The sequence below is a fragment of the Neophocaena asiaeorientalis genome, unplaced genomic scaffold (assembly GCF_003031525.2).
Source record: "Neophocaena asiaeorientalis asiaeorientalis breed wild unplaced genomic scaffold, Neophocaena_asiaeorientalis_V1.1 scaffold5, whole genome shotgun sequence".
Lineage (NCBI taxonomy): Eukaryota > Metazoa > Chordata > Mammalia > Artiodactyla > Phocoenidae > Neophocaena > Neophocaena asiaeorientalis.
Genome location: NW_020174698.1, coordinates 12261612 through 12287508, shown reverse-complemented (window position 1 = coordinate 12287508; position 25897 = coordinate 12261612). Strand labels below are relative to the sequence as shown.

Genomic DNA, 25897 nt, shown 5'->3' with positions numbered 1-25897 from the left:
CCACCCAAATGAACCTTAGAATAGCACTAGGGGAATATATTTACATAATCACTAGAATGCTTTTTTAATCTGCACTCTTGCATATAAACGACAGATAAGATTATTAAAAGACATGACACATTAATAAATAACACCTAATTAGTTTGATAATTCTTTGATTAAGCCCTAATTTTCCTTGCTTCTCATTCAGCAATTCAAATTACTCTGTATTATTTGTTCCTTTTCAGACTATTTTAGAACAAGCTTTGAATAGTCCCGGTGGGCTACCTGAGAAGGAATTTATTCTTATCTGACAGTAGGTTCATGCCATTAATAGTGACAAGGCCAGACCAAAACAACACTGTAATGAAAGTTCCCTCATAGCAAAGACATTCCTCTAGAATCTGACACCTCATTCAAAAGGGCTGGAGACAAATTCTGAGAAAGCAAGAAAAATGAAATGTTAGGTCTTCAGTTTGTTCTCCTTACACGTACAAAGAGAAAGTAAAGTGATATGAACATTATACTGTGGGGAGAGAATTCTTATTTACTGGCCTTCTCCCCAGACCTAATGCCCTTTAACACAATGAAGCTGACTGAGAGAGTAGTAGCAGCAGCAGAGGAATCATGGCCACTCAGAAGTGCTTGGATCTATTTCTGCACATTCTAGCTATTTATAATGACTAGAATGTTTAATGGATTGATTGAGACAACTATGAAAATTGGATACATTTATCTTAAATAGATTCCCCATACTTCAAATAATCAGAAGGCAACTTTCATGGGGCCAAGTCCAGGAACTATGCACACCTGTAATGAAGTGTAGGCTCTCTCTTTTTTTTTCCTCACTTCTGTGTAATTCTATATGCTGCCTGCAGTTTACTGACACACACAGCAAACCCAGCTTTGTTAATTCTGAGCCTCCGTCTCTAGAGATAATACCAATAACTCCTTCAAGAATCTTTACACAAGGCCTATTTGCAATGCTTAGAAACCTGTCATCTTTCTAAATAAGAAGATTATTTCTAGGAATGAATAAAGAGGGCTGCTCTGGGATGATCATCAATAATTTTTTTAGTGACATAACTATTATACATCATGAATTCAATTCAAGAAACATAGCATGTATCTGGCAAGGTATGAGGCAACAAGGATTTCAAGGAAAATGTTTCTTGAACGTGTATATAGGGCAGTAAAGGAAGACTTGCTAGGGAGAGGATGATAATAATATATGATAAATTGGAAAGATAATAAGAAGTGGTGGGTAGAAAACCATAATTTTGCTATATTTGAGCACCACTGCTACCACTATACATCTAAATAGTACATATTATAGTCAGGTAGTGTTCTAAGTATATGTGTCCATGCATGAATGATTCCATTATTATCCTATAAAGTAATATCTATTATCCTATTTTAAAGGAGAAGTAGGCATCACGCATACTTGTTCACTGCTATATCTACAGAATCTAACATGGTTCGTAGAACTCATCTAGATGACACTTAAACCAAACTCATCAATGCATATAATGCAGGATTTTTTCATATGAACCTCAATATAACACTATAAATTATGTATTATTACCCACATTATATAGATAGTAGAACCAAGGATAGAAGACATCAGATGACTAGAATGGGCAAAATTGGTCTAGTATGCTGTTGATGTGGTTCTAAAAAACTAAGCACTTGGAAAGCTTTGGCCTTTCAGTGCACTTTGACCATCTGCTCATGTATTCTGCAACAATCCCATTATCCGCCTCATTGACAGGGGAGGAAATGGAGACTTAAAGAGATTGATTAACTTGACAAAAGTTATAATTTCAAGCAAGTGTCAGGGCCTAGATTTGAAACCATGCAGTCTGGCTCTGGAGTCTGTATGCCTAACCACCTGTTCTCACTGCCTGTAATGTTCATGCATTAAATGGCTACTTCTGAAGAACCAAAATAAAACATTGCAAAACAACAGAAATCAGCCAAAGAAGAAAAGGAAGAAATTACTGTTTGTTAGGTTATAAACAGGTCTGGTTCTAGCACTTTCCTTCATACACTGTGGTTTTGACCAACAGTCACACATATTTCACTTTTCTTATTTATATCTAGACCTCATTTAAGTTTCTACCTCTTGTGTGAACTTAAATTGTCAAGATAGTTTGCAGTATTTTGAGTTGCAATATTAATTTCTTAAGTCACTTATACACAGTTCCCATCACCACCCCCATGAAAAAATGGCTTGTGAAATATGCCCCAACTTCCTTCCAAACCATGTTTTATACTCAACAGCTTTAGCACTATTGCACAAATTTTCTTGTTTTCAAAACCTTAAGCAGAGGGCTGCCTGATCACACTCTCTCAAATACTGGTTTTGTGTCATTGTTCTACTTTAAATCTTTCAAAGATTCTCTTCCATGCCAGATATCAGCCGTGCCTGACTGACCAAGTGTCTGTAATCTGTCACCACAAACATCACTTCTAATGCCCCAATGGTTTCTAATCTTAATTTATCCCCTATCCAGTCTGATATCATCATTGTCATATAAATGTATCAATTTCACATGCCCTGCTATGTCCTCATTCATTTTCTCTTTCATTCATACACAAAGCAAGTTCTATGTATTCTTCAGCAGTTAGTCAAATAATATCCATTTTTCAAGTTCTAGATTCACATTATCTCTCCTGACACCAGAAATCACGGATGTCTCTCCTCTGAAACTTGTAACATTTAGTGCCTGTATTATGCAATCTCTCAAGTTTAAACTTTTTTCTACTAATTAGTTCCTTTCTTCTCTTTCATCCACACCACTTGTTAAAAGAGAGATCATCTTTAGTATTCTTATGTCCTTTATTGTGCTCAGTTTGGGACTGCTGAGCACGCAGAAGATACTCAGTGCTTGTACTCTGACTTATTTCACTCTGTCTCCAGGCAACCTCATCTCCACCACTGACCTCTCCCCGAAGCTCCACACTTGATTCTCTAACTGCCTACTTCAGGGCTTTCTGTGAGAATTAAATGAATAAAGTATGTGAAAGTATACAGAATGAACCTTAGTATTTAGCAGATGCTTATCAAATGACATCTGGATTGGAATTTTCACTTATTCCCCTTTTGCAACTGAATACCAAATGTGGCTTTAAGAATAAGTGAGGGCTTCCCTGGTGGCGCAGTGGTTGGGAGTCCGCCTGCTGATGCAGGGGACGCGGGTTCGTGCCTGGGTCCGGGAATATCCCACATGCCGCGGAGCGGCTGGGCCCGTGAGCCATGGCCGCGGAGCCTGCGCGTCCGGAGCCTGTGCTCCGCAACGGGAGAGGCCACAACAGTGAGAGGCCCGCGTGCCACAAAAAAAAAAAGAATAAGTGAATTCAGTCTCCTACTTCTCCAGCTCTGCCCACTCTAGTGGGCACTCTCTTCCTTTACTTCCTATTTAGGGCATCTTTTTGGGTTTTCAGGCCAACAATCTCTGAATAAGCTTTTACTTTACTTTCCTATGGTATCAATATTAATAAATCCCATAAGTCTACTTTTGTGATATTTCTAAAATCAACTTAGTTACCTTCATACCACCTCCCAAGGTCAAGCTTTACTTCCTCTCCTCGGACTTACCCTAATAGGTCCTTCCTATTTCATTCTCTGAACCATCTTGCACAACATTTCCAATCTTGTTTCTCCTTCTAGGTCCCTGAGTGCCAATCAGAGTGAACCACTGACAGTTCCCTAAGTCTTGGAAGCTGAGAGATTTCATGTTAATCCTGAGGGCCTTAGAATTAGGCAGACCTGGGTTTAAATTCTTTGTCCACACAGTGTATGACCTGGACAAAACACTTGAACTCTCTGCCTCAGTTCTCTCATCTGTAAAACAAGGATGATAACACACTACTCTCAAATAAGGATTAAATAAGATTTAGCAAAAAGTAAATACTCAAGAATTGACAATCACAAAAGAACATTTCAATATATTGTGATTCTGTGCCTTAATTATTATCGCTTTAGCCTTAAATGTCTTTATCCTTAACTTGATATAGGCATATCCTACCAATTTCTCAAGGTCCATTTCAATTTTTACCTCTTCCATAAGATTTTCTCTGAACTTTCACACTAGGAGTGCTATCATTTTGCAGTAAATTTCCATAGTAAAAGAGAAAGCAAAAAAATTTGGGGAAGGACATGTGCATATATTATCATTTTAAGAATCTTAAGAAATTAATTTTACAAAGAAATTCTCCAGACTAAAGACCCAAAACAAAACCCCACAGCAAAGTATTTAAATCCTGATTTGTGTGGCCCCCATCTTTACATTCTCTCCATTGGGTTCCAGTGTACTATCTGGGTCCACTGAAGCCAATCTTAGTTTTTTTGTTTCTTTTTTGAGCTATTTTCACTATTTGTAGAGACTAATATTCCTTGTCTTATTTTTTCTTATAGAGCTTCCAAAGAAGAGCTATAATTAATTATTTTTAAACAATAATTAAAATTAATTAATTTTTTATTTTATTTTATTTTTTTAAGATGTTGGGGGTAGGAGTTTATTAATTAATTTATTTATTTTTGCTGTGTTGGGTCTTCGTTTCTGTGCGAGGGCTTTCTCTAGCTGTGGAAAGCGGGGGCCACTCTGCATCATGGTGCGTGGGCCTCTCACTATTGTGGCCTCTCTTGTTGCAGAGCACAGGCTCCAGACGCGCAGGCTCAGTAGTTGTGGCTCATGGGCCTAGTTGCTCCGCGGCATGTGGGATCCTCCCAGACCAGGGCACGAACCCGTGTCCCTGCATTAGCAGGCAGATTCTCAACTACTGCGCCACCAGGGAAGCCCTAAAATTAATTATTTTTAAACAATAAAACTCATTCTATCTTGTAATTATCATGTAGCACCACTGGACAGTTTTAAAAATCACACATTATAGGATATTCATGATCTTATTTTTCTCATATCTTGAACATTTTCTATTTCATCAACTTAGGAATTATTTCATCATTACTCGTCAATTATTCCCAACAATGCTAAGGAGAAAAAATTTAAGAAAATAGAATAATGATGGAATTGTCCAGAAGGATGATCTAGTTGTAAGATAAATCATCATTATCTCATCATTCAGTTTTTTCATTGTGTTGACTAAAGTTTTGCATCATCATTCAAGATGGTATAAAAGCCTGGAGACATTTTTACGGTCTACTTTTAGTTTCATTTAATACAGGTTAGAATTTAGAGTTTTTATTTTCCATCCATTACTGCAAAGAGAAGAATATTGACACACAAAGCTTTTTATTGGGTGAATCAGAAGATGAATGCAAAAAGACAGCAGTACACTAAACCTTAATGATTAGGGTGAAATTGAAATTGACTGTTCAAGTGAAATTTTAAACTATGAATCTTCACATGACAATGAATTTTCTCAAACCCAACGATCAACGAGTGAACAATATATTTCAAAGGACAAAAAGGGAATATGGTATTCTCATCTGGTTAGTTCTTCAACTGGGACTTTATCATGCAATATTTTGTGGGAAGAACGTGAAACATTTCGTTAGAAGGTTATGTTATAGTACTCGTTCATCTTTTATAAAATCTGAGTGCCAAAATTTATGTTTTTTAAGTGTACAAATGCTAAGGAAGTCAGAAGGATTAATAATGTATAAATTTTTTAATTATTGGATTTATCATTCTAATTAATGTTTATAAATCTAATAATAAAAATGTTCTACAATTATGGAATCAAGATGAGATCTTCTTTTCAACAAAATTAGGAGCCATCAAAAATTTCAAAAATTCAGCTGTTGCATTTTGGTGATGCAAGTTCTGAAAGAATTTGAAGTAATAGCATCCTAGAGTCTTTTAAAGATGTTTGAAATCTGGATAAATTGTAGGTTTATGTATGATAGTTGACGAGCGGCTTTAGTTCCTTTTGGAAGATGTTTCCAATTTGGAGTGTACACACCTTCAAAACCAGGTAATTGATCAGATAAACATTTAACTTTGCTATGTTTAAATTTTTATCACGATTTTCACCATTCCTTTAATCTTACTTCTGTGATCAATTTTTAAATGATTTAAACTATTAAAAACGTTAAGAGGTCCAAATGATAAGTGGAGATAACTATTTGTTGTAGTATCCTGAGATTAGCTTGTACATTTTCTGAACCTCTATTGCATACCTATCAAGTTTTCCTTAGTTATAAAATTATTTGTACTATGTCTTATCTCTTTTCTGGATTATGAGCTTATAGAGAGGATTCAACAAATGTTTACTGAGTAAACATCAAAACTCCCAAAGCTTTTGTTCTGTGAAAATAATTAGATGTTTGGAACTAAAGTGAGTATGTTTTTTAGGAGCAGGATTTTTTGGAGAAGAGTAGAGCAAGGCTAAATTTTACCTAGTCTTCTCCAATACAGCCAATTGAGCTCTGAAATACACTAGATTAAACCATTGAATAACAGTGACTATAACGCAATTACATTTGACCTCTTCTCAGCAGGATCAAACCAAAAATGCAGTTAAGCACCACTGAAGTTCAAAAAAAGGATCTTAATAAAATGAGAGTACTAACTTATTCCTTGAGGCTCTTTCTAGCTATGGACTTAAAACCCACAGAATTGGAATGTGGGCTGCCAAAGAATACCTTATTATAGTCAGAAAAGATTTTGATAGGTGAATACCTTCAATTTTAAGAGAATAAATGACACAGAAAGTAGAATAAATTACCTTGACATAAATTCTTGGCTCAAGTAAAAGTCAGACAATAGCTGGAATTTCAATAGTGGGATAACTTCTAACGGATAAACTTTAGCTTGTATTGAACTTTAATCATAATGGCTACAGAGATGAAAAGCTGAAAATAAGCGTTAAAATTACTAAGCGAAAGCACACTAGCCCTGGTCCTTGTACTGGACATTTAAATTGATTTCTTTATCTATAGTAAGTATAAAGGGGTCTGTGAGCCATGTGATTTCTTACTCATAGAAACGCGTCTCTTGTTTAATTTGGTTGACTCTGTCCGGTAATGCATTCAATTTATTTGGCCCAAGTGGAAGCTGATGAAGAGGGAGTATGAAAATGCCTAGCAAAATCATGATGTCTCTTTTTAAGAGTCTACCTAAATGAATGAAACTATCAGTAAGCTGTCGCTTAAGAAAAATGTGCTTAGCCACAAAGTATGGAAAAGGAAATTGGAGTTACTGGAAAGTTGATAAAGATTAATAAATCTAAAGGCTTCTATCTTGACCATCTGTACTATAAATTTCTAAAAATAAACAAAAAACAAAAAGACAAAAGACACTGTAAATTGAGTCTCGGAGTTGCCACCAAAGTCTGCTTTGACCAGTTTTAATAGTTCTCTTATAAGACTATTAATTTGTGAAGATGTATACACCCCTATGTTCACTGCAGCACTATTTACAATAGCCAAGATATGAAAGCAACCTAAGTATCCATCAATAGATGAATGGATAAAGAAGATGTGGTATATCTATCTATCTATCTATCTATATATATATTCATTCAATGGAATATAACCCAGACATAAAAAAAAGTATGAAATCTTTCCATGTGAGGCAACATGGATGGACCTGGAGGTTATCATACTAAGTGAAATAAATCAGAAAGAGAAAAACAAATACCACATGATTTCACTTATATGTGGAATATAAAAAACAAAACAAATGAACAAACAAAATAAAACAGAAACAAACTCATAGATACAGAGAACAAACTGGTGGTTGCCAGAGAGGAGGGGTTTGGGGGATGGACGAAATAGGTGAAGGGGATTAAGAGGTACAAATCTCCAGCCATAAAATAAGCAAGTCATGGGGATGTAATGTACACATAGGGAACATAGTCAAAAGTGTTGCAAAAACTTTGTATGGTGATGGATGGTAACTGGACTTACTGTGGTGATCATTTCATAATGTATAAAAATATCAATCTCTAAGGTGCACACCTGAAACTAATATAATAATATTGTGGGTTAATCATAACTCAATAGAAATTGAAAAATAAAAAATAAATTAAAAGAAAGAAAATGACAACTAGACACTTCAGCCCTAGAGGAAAAGTGGGGGTCATCAGCTTCAGGACAGCCCCCATGTGAAGATGGGATCTCTCTCTTTCTCCTTCTCTCTCAGTCTCTCCCTCTCTTCCTCTTCCCCTCCCTCCTCCCTAAAGTAGGTTAGGGGCTATTCAAAATGCATCCTATTACATTGAACATCTACACATTCAGGAGATCTAATGGTGGGGTTGTTAGTTATTGAAGGGCAGCAGAGAAAGTATTTCTTGAAGAAAGGAGCTCTTCAATGTCCATAATATCTCTAAAATTACACATTGTAGACATATGTCTACTCCAGTTGCTCACAGTTTTGGCCTTAGTAGCATACACTAATTTTCCAGGTTTAAACAGAATTTTCTTAATTTTTCAACTTAATATAGAGTGTGTCAGTATAAGAGAATTTTAACTAGATACAACAAAATGATCTGATCCCTATAGTTCATTCTGCCTAATTAAGATGGTCCCTGTAATTGAGGTGGGGATTGTTTCTGGCCATAGAATACTGCATATTTACTGTAGAGAAAGAGCAATTCAGTTCATCTTCAGATAGTTAAAAAATTTTAAGACAATATTAGTCAGAAGTATTTTATTTGATGAGATAAAAAAGCAACATGTGAGGGCTTCCCTGGTGGCGCAGTGGTTAAGAATCCGCCTGCCAATGCAGGGGACACGGGTTCGAGCCCTGGTCTGGGAAGATCACACATGCCGCGGAGCAACTAGGCCTGTCAGCCATGGCCGCTGAGCCTGCACGTTAGAATTTTAACTAGATACAACAAAATGATCTGATCCCTATAGTTCATTCTGCCTAATTAAGATGGTCCCTGTAATTGAGGTGGGGATTGTTTCTGGCCATAGAATACTGCATATTTACTGTAGAGAAAGAGCAATTCAGTTCATCTTCAGATAGTTAAAAAATTTTAAGACAATATTAGTCAGAAGTATTTTATTTGATGAGATAAAAAAGCAACATGTGAGGGCTTCCCTGGTGGCGCAGTGGTTAAGAATCCGCCTGCCAATGCAGGGGACACGGGTTCGAGCCCTGGTCTGGGAAGATCACACATGCCGCGGAGCAACTAGGCCTGTCAGCCACAACTACTGAGCCTGTGCGTCTGGAGCCTGTGCTCTGCAACAGGAGAGGCCGCGATAGTGAGAGGCCCGCGCACCGTGATGAAGAGTGGCCCCCGCTCACCACAACTGGAGAAAGCCCTCACACAGAAACGAAGACCCAACGCAGCCAAAAATAAATAAATAAATAAATAACTTAATTAATTAATTAAAAAAAAAGCAACATGTCAGACATCATGGCATTAGCACATTTAACAAAGTTTTTCAAACCTGAACTGTAATTTGGGCTACTTTTGAGGGCGGGACAATATTATCCAAAAAAAAGGAAACTTCATCCCAGAGGGTAAAATCAAGTTGTAGTTTAAAAACTCATTACCAGTAATTAATAATGAACTCTAACTAAATAATAACAGGTATTCCACTAATCCCAAACAGAAGCAGATGGCGGCACAAATGTTTTATAAATACTGGATACATGCAGAGCAATAAACTTGGCAGGAATTGTTTTATTCTGTAATTGTCAGTCAAAGTCTATCACTTGCATTTTCTCTAAATTAATATGCCCAGATTAAATCTTGTTTCTGATTCCTTATTTTCCAAAATGCAAGCCATATTTAGTACTTTCTCACTTCATCTTATGTATTGTCTCCCAACAAATACTATTATTAATTTTCCTTCTGTACACTTATGAAGCTTTATATAATTTTTTATGTGAAACAATGGGCATACCATACAGGTATCCATTCTCTAACTTCTTCCATTCCACCCTCCCAGATAAGATATACCGATTTACACATTCTTTTTCTTTTTTTTTGCATCTTAATGATTACATATTCTTTAATTTCTTATACATTATGGCAACAAACCTTCAAAATCATGAATGTAGGTAGATGAAATAAATTATGAAGGCAACTAGAAAGTCAATAAATGGTATCAAGAAATCTAAAACCATGGCACTTCGGAATTATTTTCAAGAGTTTGAATATTACATAGTGCTAGAGATTTGAACTTATGACTGTTTAAAGAATGTTTACATATGACTTTAGAAGGGAACTTTCTGTATGGCTAGTAGCGTGGAGGCTCAGAACAGACCTCCCCAAGATGTGCCCCTTTGACATGTGGATTATTTTGAGCTAGGGCAACAGAGATCCTATAGGCTCAAGAGAAAACTACTGCCCCTCCCTTAACAACCTATAGGAATTTAAATTGGGATTTTTTCCCCAGAAAAAGAGTTATTTATAGGAGATCATTTTTATCTAAGTGTCCTTATCCGTATGGCAGGACAAACATCTAATTACCTAATACCTGCTTTTCTTTTTATTGTGCTGTGAATTACCCTCCTGTCCTTGAGAGCCCCAGGCCTCTATCCCATTCCCCAGCTCAGGATGGCAATATATAGCTCATTTTACCTTACTGTCTGTGAACTCTCTGGTATGTGAGGTCTCTGAGCCTCTTGTGTGAGTGTGTGTGGCAGGGCAGGTAATTCCTATATGTATGAAATTAAATTTGATGTTTCCCTGTTAATCTGTCTCATGTCAATTTAATTTTTAGAACCTAGAAGACTAGAGGGAAGTTTTCTTCTTCCCAGTTGGTTTAGTTGGTAACATAAACTTCCCTTGCTGGACTCTGCTCCCTCCAAGGCTGCTGCAGCTGAGAGATCCTGAAACATCTAACAAATGGTAAGACTCTTTTAAAAAAAAAAAAAAATTTAATTAGCAGGAGAAAATATTTGTAGAGCTAGTTCCTTGTACTTGGTGACCAGTAAATTTGGCAGAGAACTCTTGACTTTATTGATCCATTTCCTCCCAAAGACGGGCGCTGTTTTAATTTGTATCTGTCTCCTTTTGTCTTGTTCTCGGTCCTGAGAGCTCATTTGGCTTTATGACCAGTGAGAATAGTCTCTCTGGGTTCTGCCATCTATCAATATAAGATGGATGTGCCTACATGCATTTGCCAGTCAGTCAAACAGGCTAGGATTTAGAGCAGCTGTAGCCAGTTGGTCCTAAGTACAGGTATCAACCTTGGCTTTGACTAGCATCTCTTTGTCCAGGCATGCCACTTCTCAGGGGAATTTATCATAAGGGTCCCAGTCCATAAGGAGCCATTTTCATCTCAACCTTTGTTGCTTTGTTAGTGCAGGCACTACATCATCCTTACTGCCTGTGCAACAAAGATCTTTACTTTCTTAGATTACTTTTGGGAGTGAACTTTTTGGATCTTATGAGGGTTGCATCTCTTTGCACTCTCCTTTGGGGACACCTCTTGCATCTATGGTTAAACCACAGAAAGACTTAATGGTTTCAATCACTATTGAGATACTACTTGCCAATTATGGGTCCTCTGAATTGGAAAAACTTCTAAATTGGTAAATTTTTAGAGAGCTGTCATCATAAACAGATGTTTTATTGGTACCTATGGAAAGACCAAATTAAAAAGTGAATACAAAGAAATATAATGGCTAGCCTTAAGAACTACCCTAATTAAAAAAAAAAAGTTTCAAGAAGCCATCTCAGCTTTCCCTCATGGATCTTACAGATGCTAATAAAAATATTATGTTAATTAACAAGATAATGAAAAGAGGTTGAGGGGAGAGTCAAGGGACTCTTCCCAACAAGGTGACATTTTTTAAAGAGTTATTAAGAAATAAAGTAAATAAAGCAAGTATTGAAAAGAGATGGAACAAAGAGAAATTAGAAAGAGAAGAGTCACAGGACTCATCCCTGCAGCGTGGAAATCTTTAGATGGTTACTAAAAATGGGATTGAGGCAGGAAAGATAGGACTGGGCCCAAGGACAGGCTCCTCATGTTAGAGAAGGCAGATAGCTACATGTGAACAGAGAAAGGGGGACATGGGCCAAATGGCAGGAAACCATACATCTTGTAAATAATAAACAGTGGGGGTCCTTGAGCAGACAAAAAAAAGCAGGAACCTCCAAACTGACAGGAAACCACACATTTTGGGGTGATAAATGTCCTGGAGGCACACAAAGAAATGTGGGAAAAGGCGGGACTCTCTGGCACCCCAAGGTAACCTTTTGCTTAGTATGTTCTCATCACAATAAAATTAGCCTTGCAGATAAGAATTTCCCATCGTGCACCAATGCCATAACACAGCCGACCAAGATTAAATAAGGAAAAAAATCCCTCCTCCCCTCAGGAATGAAAATCAGAGAATAAGGCCCCCAAACCCTCCGTCCCCAATGAATATTCTGCCCCTTCATTTCTACACCCCACATAACCAGCTTGCCAAAAGAAGCTCAGAGAAGCTACTCATCTGATACTGCCAGCTCTCCCTTTGAGAGCATCTTAAGCATCCTACCACTTAAATAAAGCCTTGCTTTGTTTTCTTGACCTCTCTGTCACCTCTGAATTCTTTCTGTGATGAGACAAAACCTACCCTCCAGTAACATCTCTGGCGAGGAACAGCCTGGAGAATTCGGTAAGCCTCAGCCTCTTTCCTCCCTTGCGCTTGAGAGGCTCTGCCTGACTTCGCGCCATTTCTCTCTCTCTCTCACTGTCTGTCGCATTTTCAGACCAATTGCTGCCATGATGTGCGCGTAGGTCCAGCTGTAAAAGCCACTAGGACAGTCACCACGAGAACTCTCCCGCAAGAGGATGAGTCAGACGTGGAACGGACTGGAGAGAGGATAGGTCTGTCCGCCCACCTCGAGGCAACTGCCACGCAAGGGTTTTCGGCACACAGGTAAAAGCATAACACCGCCCCCTCCCCGCGGCTCCCATTACAGGATTACTTTCGGTCCACCTACGCCTATCGTCTCTGCCTCCCTATCTCATTCTTTACATTTTTCCTTCTGCGCCATACTCGGCCGGAAATGGGGGGAAAGAAATCTGCCAGGTACTTTCCAACCTCACCGCTAGGTCTTGCACTTCTCATTGTGCAGGGCAAGTCAGGAAAAGTTTCCGGGCCTTCTCACAGGCAGCTAGCGACCCGAACCACACAGGAGCTTTGCCCCCTGGGTTTGCCTTATCCACCATTTAACTAACGGTCCTCGGGTTCAATTGTGTGGCGATATAAAATGCAGCCTCACTCACACTGTAGGAGAGTTCGCACAGAGGCGGTGCCGCAGTCCCCTCGGAAGCTCCCTCGGCCGCAGGCGGTCTGGGTGTCGCAGGTGGCGCTTACGGGACGACGTTCAGGTGGCCAGCATTCGCCGCCGCCTCAGTGCGCGCTCCCGGGGCTCTGCCCCCTCCCCTAAACTGGGCCTATCCCTGACCCCGCTCCCCGCCTCGCCCTGGGAGGCAGGGGCCTCGCCCAGGGGTGGGTAGCGCACGTGGCCACGCCCAGGGGATACGAGCCCCAGCGGTACCCGGTGTCCCCATTGCGCTTGCCTCCTCTGGGTTGATGGACTGGGAGTGTCCTCACAGGGACGCCGGGCCCTCTGTCCCCTTAAGTGCAGATATAGTGCCTCTGCCTGGTGCCACCGAATCCCGCCCTGCACCACTCCGCCCTGGCCCACTGGATGGAGGGGGCGGGGGAACTGAGACCAGGGGCGCTGCCCACAAAAGGGAAGGGAAGGGCTTCCCTGGTGGCGCAGTGGTTGAGAGTCCGCCTGCCGATGCAGGGGACGTGGGTTCGTGCCCCGCTCCGGGAAGATCCCACATACCGCGGAGCGGCTGGGCCCGTGAGCCATGGCCGCTGAGCCTGCGCGTCCGGAGCCTGTGCTCCGCAACTGGAGAGGCCCGCGTACCGCAAAAAAAAAAAAAGGGAAAAGAGAAGCTTTTTCACACACCACCTCCCTTAAGGCCCAGGGCCTATTTTCATAAACTTACCACGCTTTGAGAGAAAGGATTGTTCCCTGACTAAATAAGTCCTAGAACAATGAGGCTGTTTGTTCCAGGGGAACGTACCCTGGAACACAGGGATTAATCATTGTACTTAAAATCTATAGAGAAAGGGTGTCCCTGGTGGCGCAGTGGTTGAGAGTCCGCCTGCCGATGCAGGGGACATGGGTTCGTGCCCCGGTCGCGGAAGATCCCACGTGCCGCGGAGCGGCTGGGCCCGTGAGCCATGGCCGCTGAGCCTGCGCGTCCGGAGCCTGTGCTCCGCAACGGGAGAGGCCACAACAGTGAGAGGCCCGCGTACCACAAAAAAAAAAAAAAAAAAAATCTATAGAGAAGCCTTCGAGGAAGGCTTACTCATCCTGGGTACCAAGGATGCCTGGATAGGACACAGGCCCCAGCAGGGCTGCCATAACGGGGGTAGCTAATCCCCATTTTGGCTAGGGTCCATGGACTGCGTGGGCTGGGAGGCCTGGAACCAGTCCTATCTTAGGGAGCCCCCACGGGACCTCCTAAGGCTAGTGCTTCTCTTTGTTACAGGAGCACTCTCTCCCTGAAGGAACTATGGGAAACACCTCCAGCCCCAAGGACTCACCCCTCAGGTGCATTCTGAGTCACTGGGGCAAGTTTCCTCTAGATGCTTTAAAACAAAAAAAGCACATTTTCTTTTGTAACACAGCTTTGCCCCATTGAGGACGATGAGGCCTGGCCAGAGAATGGAAGCCTCAACTATAATACCATCTTACAGTTAGACATTGTTGCAAAAGGCAGGGAAAATGGGTAGAAGTTCCTTAGGTTCAGGCTTTTATGGCCCTAAGAGAGAACCTGGAGCTATGCAAGTCCTACGTTAGGGAACCTTGCTAGCTGGGAGCCTTTCAGGCTGTACAAATGCCCTCTTTAGTGGCACCCCTGGAGGAACATAAGCCCCAGACAGACGACCCAAGCCCCAGCACTCTTTTACCATCTTCAGCCCCTCACCTGCCCTATAAGCTTCTTGACCCTTCTGTACCAGAAGTGCAGCCAGAGCTGCTTTGCTCCCTTCAGGAAGCAGTAGGCAGGCCTCAGGGAATTACCAGAGTCTACACCTCTTTTTCTTTGAACTCAACCAGTGCCTCACTCATTTGGGCAGATTCTAGGAGGACCCCAGCCGGTGCACCAAAGAATTCCAGGGACTGACTGTCTCCTTTGATCTTACCTGGAAGGACCTAAATATTGCCCTTTTCCACTGCTGCCACACTGAGGAAAAGACCCCGTATTTGGGCACACAGTCAAACATGTTGATGGATTATACGTTGCCCAACTTCATCAGCACCCTGTGGGCATGACAGCAGTACCTCTAATGGATCCCAACTTGGAACCCAATTGGAACTACCAGCCAGGTCAGCCTGGTATCACTAGAAGGGACCACATAATCCTTTGCCTTACTGAAGGGATGAATTGATGCATAATTAAACCTGTTAACTATTGTAAGGTTAAGGAGATAACCCAAGGCCAAGATGAAAATCCAGCCCTATTTCAGACCCGATTGGTAGACGCCCTCAGAGGGTATATGAATGTAGACCCAAACCCTTTTGAGGGACACATTGTATTTACAACCCACTTCACCAGCCAATTAGCCCCTGACATCCATCAGAAGCTTCAAAAGCTTGCCATGGGGCCGCAAACCCTCTCAACCTTCTTATTGATATGGCCTTCAGTGTCTTTAACAATAGAGACCAGGCTGAGGAAGAAAGGAAGGAATAGCATGACTTAAGAAGGGAAGGACAGCAAGCCAGGCTTTTGGCAGCTCTCATGACAAGACCTAACCACCTCCTAGTCACCCCAAAAGTACCAGAAGACCTCCGCCAGGAAAGGGAGCCTGTTTTAGCTATGGGAGCCTCAAACACTGGAGCAAGGAATACCCGGGAAACAGTTCCCAGCCTCCACCCAAGATGCCATGCCCACTCTGTAAGAAGATGGGCCACTGGAAGAGGGAATGCCCCCAGCTCCGAAGCGAGCGAGGAAATTCCCCCATGCCGGTCCCGGCAGTGGTTGATTGACGAGACCTGGAACCTCCCAAGGCTCCCAAGAAGACAGTCATCATCGCACGGGAAGAACCACGGGTGACCACTGACGTGGCAGGTCAGTTTGTCCAGTTTCTAGTGGACACGAGAGCCACTTACTCTGTCCTGACTTCTCACACTGGGCCCCTTGCCCCCAAAACCTGCTTTGCTGTTGGGGTAGAAGGTAGGCCAAGGCTAAAACACTTCACCACCCCTCTCACTTGCACCTGGGGAAGGACCCTTGGAACTCACAAGTTTCTTGTCATGCCTAAATGCCCCAGCCTATTTATTGGGAAGGGATTTTCTCTCAGTCTTATTTGCCCTAAAAATTAAAACCAAGGCCTATTAAAGGCTGGATTATGCCTTATGGACAGTCCAGCCCAAAATATTTCCCCCAAATTAAAAAACAACTTATAGATCCACAGGTCTGGGCTCAGGGAACCCCAGGGAAAACAAAGTTTGTCAGTCCTGTAAAAATCACCTTAAAAGAGGCTAATAACTTCCCCTCCAGGTGTCAATACCCTCCCTGTCCAGTAAACTCTTTTTTTCTCTGCTCTTTTGCTTCTCAAGAAGTCATGACTCTATCCTAACAGTCCTCCTTGTTATCCACATCGTCACAGCTTCAGCTTACAAACATCCACTATCTGACACCATGAATGTCACTGCTAAAGGAACTAACTCATCTGACTGCTGAATCTGCCCCACGACCACACCTCCCCAGAGGACCTACATACGTCTCTTTTAGGACTCCCCACCTCTTGAGGGACCTGATGGGGCTGACAGCAAAATACGCTGGGTTCTCATTTACCACCCAGTGTGGTAAGGAAGGAAGGACTGGGGCAGGAACCAACTGGAAGCCAAACTCTCTGGAACAGATAACCCTCCTCCAAATCGGACGGAAGGATATTTCAGCTTTTAGGCAAAGCTAGCCTCTGTTTTACTGGTATTAGCATCCAGGGACAAGAATTACGATGGCTGAACGAAACATACTACAATCAAACTCTAGTTTTCAGTAATCACAGTTGGGTAACAGACTACGTTACCAGACTGCCAATATCCAATATGTAGGGAATGTCACTGTCTGGTGGAAGAACCTAGTGACTAGAATAAAGAAAACTAAAACTCACAATAAAAGCGTAATATCAATAATAGCTAACAATACACAAGAGAAAGCCAGCATAGGGATTAGACAATATTCAGGACTAATATTTAATATAACTAATAACTATACACAGATATACTCCAATTTCTCCCTGTTAACACTGCAGTTAACACAACTGCTCAGGTTGAAGCAGTTACAGAAGATGGACCAACGCTTTACTCCTTAAAAGATTTTAAGGGGGCTTCCCTGGTGGCGCAGTGGTTGAAAGTCCGCCTGCCAATGCAGGGGACATGGGTTCGTGCCCCAGTCCGGGAGGATCCCACATGCCGCGGGGCGGCTGGGCCTGTGAGCCATGGCCGCTGAGCCTGCGTGACCGGAGCCTGTGCTCTGCAATGGGAGAGGCCATATCAGCGAGAGGCCCGTGTACCGCCAAAAAAAAAAAAAAAAAGATTTTAAGGGTCCAGACTCCTTGAAGGGGTAATGTTAGAGAAGGCAGATAGCTAGATATAAACAGAGAAAGTAGACAGGGGCCAAATGACAGGAAGCCATACATCTTGTAAACAGCACAGCTATTCAACTGATAGTGTCTGCTCTTCCTCTGAGAGCATCCTATCGCTTAAATAAATCCTAGCTTTGCTTTCTCGACTTTCCTGTCTCCTCTCTGAATACTTTCTGTGATGAGACAAGAATCTACTCTCCGGTGACACTCATGTATAGGCATTAGACAAAAAGGCAAAGCCACCTCATTGTCTTGCACTTACTGAGATCATGAAACATGGAAGAATGGCATCAGCCACAAGAACATAAATTAGATTTTGATTAAGCTTTGTGACATCTGAATAGGGAACCCTGATCACAAAACCCGCAGAGCAAGACCGGGCATGTGCAGTAAAAATGTCCAGGCTTCAAATGACCACTATACAACGTTCCAGGGTGGCGCTCAACTGGTAAGGGAAACCTTAAGGGAAAATAGCTCTGAGGATGCACGTGTGGTGGCTTCAGGAGCCCAGCGCACAAGAATGGATGGATGTAATCATCGCCCCGCCTCAACTTTCTCATCAATGAATATTCTGCACCTAATAGAAAAAACTCATGCCTATTCAAAGGTTAAGATGAAATAAAAAGGGAATCAGAAAACCCGCGGGGTGCTCCTCACTTGCGAGGACACCCACATTCTTCTCGGAGTGCATACTTTAGCTTCTTAATAAACTGCTTCTTTGTTTCTCTTTATGCTTCAGTCTCTGTGTGTTTTCCATTGCATTCCTTGTCCAAAATTCTTCTTGGACAGGTAGAACAAGACCCTGAACCTTTAATAAAGCCATCCAGCATCAGGATGAATAAAACAGACATTGATGGGGTTACCATAAAAGTTTTTTTTTTTGCGGTACACAGGCCTCTCTCACTGTTGTGGCCTCTCCCGTTGCGGAGCACAGGCTCCGGACGCGCAGGCTCAGCTGCCATGGCTCACAGGCCCAGCCGCTCCACGGCATGTGGGATCTTCCCAGACCGGGGCACGAACCCGTGTCCCTTGCATCGGCAAGCGGACTCTCAACCATTGCGCCACCAGGGAAGCCCTACCATAAAGGTTTTAATATAGCGCTACCAAAGGCTGGGTGGCCAAGGTGGCCCCCTGTTCATCTACCAGCATTAAAGAAATCCAAATAAGTTTGTCTATTTATCCCAGTTTGGAGAAATCTGAAAAGCTGAAAGACATCGATTACTATGAGAATTGTGATCAGCAATCACTAGGGGCAACAGCCCAGTTAATTAAATTAAGGATTGACAGAGGAGCCAGGATTCCTTGGCTTAACCCCTCATTGGAGGCCCAAAGCCTTTTGCAGAAGAGTGACTAAAATGGTCTGGGGATAGAAAATAGAAGTTTCCAGGAACCCCTTGACATGGTAACCCTACGAACTGGTACCAGTACCCACTGATGAAGTTCTGACTCAGGCTACATTTAGATTGAAAAAATATAGAAATGTAAGAGTTGACAGCATTATAAAAATTTGAATCTTTAAAAAAGCTTTATGTAAAGAAATTATGCCAACTTTACCTGAATGCTTTATGGGAATAGTATTATGCCTGGCTGGGAAAATTTCCCCCACCCAATATTGTAAAACCAAAACTTACTCATGAAATCTTAATGGAGGCTATAATTAGTAATGTAAGAGTTAATGGAATTAAGATAAAATTTTATAGGATAATTGATATATTTGAACAGGCTTTATACAAAACAATTGCATCTCTTTTACCTGATTGTATTATGGGGATGGTCATTGTATCTTACTGGGGAATGTTTCCCCTACCTAGTTTTGTAAAACAATCTACCCTTCAAGCAATATTAATTGGACATGCCAACAAAATTGCCTGAGCAGAGCATAAAATTTTTTTGATTTATATCATAGTCAGAAGTCTCCCTGATATAAAGAAGCAAACTGAGGACGATGTAGTTGGATGGCTGATCAGCCTACGATCTTACAAATCTTTACAAAACTGGAAATTCACTTCTAGAGGAAGTTCACATTCCACCCATTCCTTTCCATAGATCCCCAAAACCTCTGCTATTTAACTCAAAAGGCTAGTAATCTCTCTAGGAACTCTTATCTAGACCATCTCCAATTCTTTTTTTTTTTTTCCATCTCCAATTCTTAATACTAAATTTTTTTAAAAATGGAAAGGGGGCTTTTAAAATACAAATTGCTGTATAAGCACCCTTGCCCAAAATTCTGGTTCAAAAAACACTTTTAATGAAAACTATAAGGTATCTCTTTTATGTCTATTTATATATTTATGTATGTATATTATAGACATGGTATTTTTCTGCCTCTGAGTGGTATTACCAAAATTAATTATAAAAGAGCTCAATTTAACTGGCTTAAAAACACACAAGCGCTATTTAAGAATAGTCTCAAAGATATAGTAGAAACTAAGCCAAATGTTTTTCAGGTTCACAAGAGCTATGATAATTTTTGGTAAATAAAAGCTAGTTTAAGTTTGTTCATTTAATTAATACAGACATGCCTTTAGAGTTATCAGCATTAAGCACAGTATTATACGTTTGTTCTACTGAGGTTTACTAAAAGTCAAATAAGGTCATATTACCTCTGTACTACATTTGCCAGACAAACAACATCAACAGAAACAACTGAAGATGATGGCTAATTGCTTTAATGTTTCCTAAAATTTTCATGAGTAATCTAAGTATGATTGTTAAGAACAAAAGCATTGAATGGATATAAATGAATAAGAATTTTTAGATAACTTTTAAACAATGATTGTTTTATGGTACATCTACTTAAAATAGTTTCCCAAATCTCTCTGGTGACTTGAAACCTTAGAGTTTTGCTAAATTAAGTTAAATAATGGAAATTCACTGAATACCTAGATCATTTCCAAATAAGATAAAATATTGAGCATTAATTACTCAACATAGTTTAATCTACTTTTGTCTTTTTATAATGTAGAAACTAAAGATGTTTGGGTTTCTTAGTAAACATGTCTTCTGCTTTATCCAAGGATTGTACTATAAAGTAGCATACGTCTTTAGAAATTATGAAATATATTCATAAATTTGCCAATCCACAGAATGTTAATGCAAAAAAAAGACCTCTTTTTGCCAGAATTTTGCCATTCCAATGTCCTTGTACATGCTAATAGTTACTCCTGAATCAGAGAAGTAAAAATGGGTAAACAATAGCTGTATATTATATAAACATTTAGGGCTACGGGAAACTCAGAATGGCCACTTGGTACTTTGTGGCTCTGTGGCAAACCCCATTTTTTGGTTTCTGTATTCCTTCACCCACCATAGTGCATTTACTATTACTCAAATTGTAAATGCACATTGCTTGGGAGACTTCTATGAAATTGTGAAAACAGTCTACCAGCAATGTCTGACCTGTCAGAGGCCTCAGACCTCCTCACACTGAACCCTTTAAACATCTGCAGCTGGACCTCATTCAACTGCAACTTAGTATGGGTTATCAGTGTATTATTGTTATTGTATAATGTTTTCAGGATGGGTTGAAGCCTTCCCTTGGTACAGGGCTGATGCCTTCACAGTGGCAAAGAAACCGTTAGAAAATGTGTTTCTCACTTGGGATATACCTTTCACAGTCTCTGGTGATCAAGTGATTTGTCCACTTCACTGGGCAAATCATTTGAGCCTTAGTGAAAACCTTGTAAACTTCTTGGAATTATCACCATCCCTATCACCCTCAATCATCAAGCAAGGTTGACAGAGCTAATGGAACAACTAGACTCAAGCAGAGCATGAATTAATTACATAAGACTGAAGGAGCTGACGAATATGATTATAATTTTTTGTCTAAAATTGTCACTGTTTTTTAATCATTTGTCTTCCAGATATAAAGAATTTTTTAACTTCGCTACTTATGACTTACAGCAAGTTGGTAAATCATAAACAGAATTAAAACATTTATCTTTTTCTCCCTACCTAATCCCTCCAGAACTCGGGAACTCTTAGCATTTTAAGGATTTTTTTTTTAATGGCAGTATAGTTATTTGCATAACTTCAATAAGAATCTTTTCTCTTTCTAACAGGATGAAATTGAAAACATTGGTTATATTACCAGGGCTTTGATTGGAGTCTCATATCTGAGGGATACATGCATAGACTCAGATAGGACCAGGCCACTTGAAGGAGCTAAGATTTGCTTTAGGGAACCAGTAAAGCTCCTGGGAACAGCCTGGTGCTTTATTTACAGGGTTGTCAGCAGCCTCACCGGGTGAGTAAGGAAGGTCACTCCCTGGCAAGTGCAGGAATCTCAAGATATTTTGGGGACCTTGAGAAGAGAGGAGTTCACCCAAATCTATATTTGATTTCAGGCGAAGGCTGATGACAATTTCCTGGCTTGACTATCCTGGCTTCAAGAGGCGTTTAAAAGTTCAATCTAGAGATTTCTCATGAAAAGTTCCAACAAAGCAGTTTAAAAGAGTCTATATGACCACTCACTATTCTTACTGTACTTATGTAAATAATCAGACCAAGTTTATTGAAACTAGACTTATTTTGCAAACAGATTAGTCTTAATTTGTCTATATTTGATAGATATGAGGGTGATTTTTAGAGAGGAAAATTATGTTTCAGTGACACACTTTTGTGGTTATTAGATTCTATTGCTGTCTACTGTCTTTTAAAATTTTGTTTTCTACCTGTAAACTTGACTGCTCCTGAATTCTTCTAGTTTTCACCAATATTTGGCTACAATTCTCCAAACTAAGGTTTCCAATTTTTCTCCCACCCTTTTGATTTGGAATCATTGAGAACTAAAACTGCCCTTTTCCCAAAGCCATGCAAACTAAAGTTGGACAACTTGATATAAACTTCACAGAAATCACCATAACAGCTCATGCACTGACAATCTTCATGCCTGTTGCTATGGCCAATCAGAAAGATCGCTAGACATATTCAAACTGCAAACCTGAAAAAATCTATCAGATTGTCACTACCTGCCCCCACTCCATCTGAAGATGCTTCAAGTTGGATGCCTAGAAACTTTCTCAACTGCTTGCATTCAGAAACCGGGCCGATAGTCTACTCCAATCACTATTATTTTTCTTTTGTTTCTATATACTTGTCTCTTATTAAGTATCTGATTGCTTTCACAATAGGCCTAACTTTAGGAGCCTCATGAAATGAGACACAACTGTTTCACTGAGACGACCTATTCTCAGGACCAAGAGAGTGGTTCAATGAGATAGAGCAATCTACCAACTCAAATTCTGAACTGTGAAACTTCTTGGGGAAGTTCCAAAGGAGGGAACCCTGGGGGTTCAGAACAGACCTCTCCAAGATGTGCCACTTTGGTACATGGATTATTTTGAGCTAGGGCAACAGAGATCCTACAGGTTCAAGAGAAACTACTTCTCCTCCCTTAACTACCTACAGGGACTTAAATTGAAGATTTTTCCCAGAAAAAAAAAGTTATTACCAGAACTTCATGTAAGTGGCCCCATCTGTATGGCAGGGCAAACACCTAATTGACCAATATCTCCTCCTTTTAAAATTGTCCTGTGAATTACGCTCCTGCCCTTGAGAGCCTCGGGCCCCTAACTCATTTCTTAGTTCAGGATAGCAATGTATACCTCACTGTACCTTTCTGTCTCTGACCGTCTCGTGTAGGGTTCCTGTGCTTATGAAATAATTTGATTTTCTCCTGTTAAGCTCTCTCATGTCAATTCAATTCTTATAGCAGCTAGAAGAACGTAGGAGGGTAAAGGAAAGTTTCCTTCCTCCCCAACAACAGCAAAATTCTCCTTAACTCATGCAGAGGTGTTTTTTCTGATCCTTCTGACCTTAATCCATTGTTGAATTTTCAGAAAAAAACGAATGGCATTGTGACTCCAAAAGTGTGAACATAACTCACTGCCTGTGATAATGCACCGTTATCTGTGCCCTGTGATTCTCTTAGAAACTGTATTGTATAATCAATTAGTAGCTACTATGAATAATTTAAGTGGAACAAAGAACACATTATTTTCTTCAGATGATGGAATTTAAAAATTCATGCTCATCAAGAACACAGATTCATCTTGTGTGTAAGTAAATAGTTAATTGATATCTTCAAGATTTGGTCTCTTAAAAAAGCAAAATATGTGTAGAGTATGAATTTCTTAAACCATCACAGCTGAAAAAATGGGCAACAACCTGCTACCTAAAACTGAGTTAATGGTATATAGAGATAGGGACTTGTCAATGTTGATACGTTCAATTTACGTGGGATGCCCGCCCAGATGGGCTGTGGTGAAATAAATGAATTAGAGAATAAAGCTATAATAGCACTTTGTTGTGCATCTATTAGATGCTTTATCAACAACTTTGTAAGTTTATTACTGTAATCCCAATGTATGAACGCTGAAGATCGGATGGAGTTCAATGATTTGCTGAAGGTCCAATGCTAGAAGGGATGGGGTCAAGAATTATATCTGTATTTGTGTCCAAAGCCCTCTCTTTTCACTATATTAAACTACCTTCCTCAATGCTTCCATCTAATTTTATTATGATACTATACACATACGTTAATATTAATCATTTCTACCAAATGAGTAATTTTATTTTTCAGTGTTTTTCTCATTTCAGTTTCTAACCCAATAAGAAAGTTAAAAAAGAAGGATAAGAAAATAAAAAAAGAAGTAGAGGAGGAGGAGGAAATTAACTTGAATGAGTTACTAAAATTAAGTTTTCCTGAGAGCCAAAGTTCTCACAATCTTCTAATTTTCCAGGACCTAGATGTGTCATATATATATTTTAGATATAACATGCCCTTTTGCCATTATATCCATGAATTATAATTGTACATTTTAGAACGATTTCCATAAAAATAGTTAAGAAAACAAAATATAGTTTGCTTTAAACAATCAGCTTCAATTATTCTAATGTAAATTAGTTCCTACCTTAACAATACCATCTTCCTAGAAATGTTTCCCCAAACATGAACATAGACTATCAGTTTTTAAATCTGAAAAAGGCAGAGTACAAGCGATCAAATTAATTCTTAATTAAGATGTTAGTAAAGAATCCCCTGTTACACTCTAGGCACCATTTAAAGACAGGAGAGATGATAGATAAATGCCTTTAAGTAAAAATACTTCCCCACTGTGTTGACTATTAACTCCAGGGTTGACTATCTCCATCAATAGTAGTTCTCTGGAGTGGTTAACCCAAGATCATACGCAAGTGAGAAAATCAAAAAAGATTAAATATTTGAAATATGATGATTTTAATATGAATTGTGTTCACTACCAAAAAAAGAAGAATGCTTTCATTGTCACATGTCTTTTATTCTAAGTTTACCAAGAATAAAATAAGATGATTCACCTCTTCACTCTAAGATATTATTAAAGATATTAGCATTTTTTGTATATAAAGATATTAGCATGTTTTGCTTTCAACCGACTTCATTTGCAACAGGCCATGCAGTCATAGCAAGTAATATTAAAGGCCCTAATGCCAGTTATTACTTCTGGTTTTCATTGGTTTTATTCTAGATCTGCACATGCATTATGCAATGTTTTTTAAAAATGAGCATAACAGTTTAGTACATAAAAAACAGACAACCTTAGAAACAGACTATTAAAAGAGACAAATAAAAGGACTGTTTGAATACCTGGTTTTAAATCCCCATGGGCAAATATGTCAATCATATATCGACAGAATGCATACTGATCTGACAAAAGTAGAAAGAAAAAAAAGCAGTGAAAAAAATGTCATTGACACCTTTCCTTTTTCCTAGGGAAAGATGGCTTAACAAAACAAACAAAGTAGCATAATTCTATTTTAATTACTACAATATTTTCTGTGAAGGAATAATTTGTACATATATGAACACATGGGAAAAATAATAAATTTAAGTTTCCATTTATTCCATACAAAAAGAATAACCTTAAAAATTGAAACAGACTAGTTCAGAGTAATACTATAGTGTTTTTAAAAATCAAAACCTTTTTCATCAAATTTATTATTAGTCATCATATTTAAGCAATTTTTCTCATTGTCTGTATATATACTTCCAATAAGGAAACAGAAGTTTCACAAGAGGAAATTGTTTCCAACTTGGAATGTTTTACCAAATATTCACTCCCAACCCTTCACCTCATTGTCTAAATGAAGCCACAGAATGTTTCTTGAAAAGGCAAGCAGGAGGGCTAACCCCTTTGCAACCTGTCAGGGGTCTTCTACGTGGAGATTCTCTTCAATTAGAAGAGGAAATCCAGAAGAACAGACTTACAGCACTAAATAACATGATTCTTAAGGTAATTGATTGGGTAATCTTTATTAGAAGATCATCTTATGATCTTGATTAGTATATGGTCCATGGAAAAAGTAAAAAAAAAAAAAAAAAAAAAAAAAAAAAA

General features: G+C 39.7%; 1 protein-coding gene across 1 annotated transcript in view; it reads right to left on the bottom strand.

Moving 5' to 3' along the window:
- Positions 1–25897, bottom strand: part of TRDN (triadin) — a 372172-nt gene that overhangs the window by 222884 nt on the left and 123391 nt on the right. Inside the window, exon 9 of the mRNA XM_024759083.1 lies at positions 25150–25209. Within this exon, the coding sequence (XP_024614851.1) occupies positions 25150–25209 (60 nt within the window). The remainder of the gene's footprint in view (positions 1–25149; positions 25210–25897) is intronic.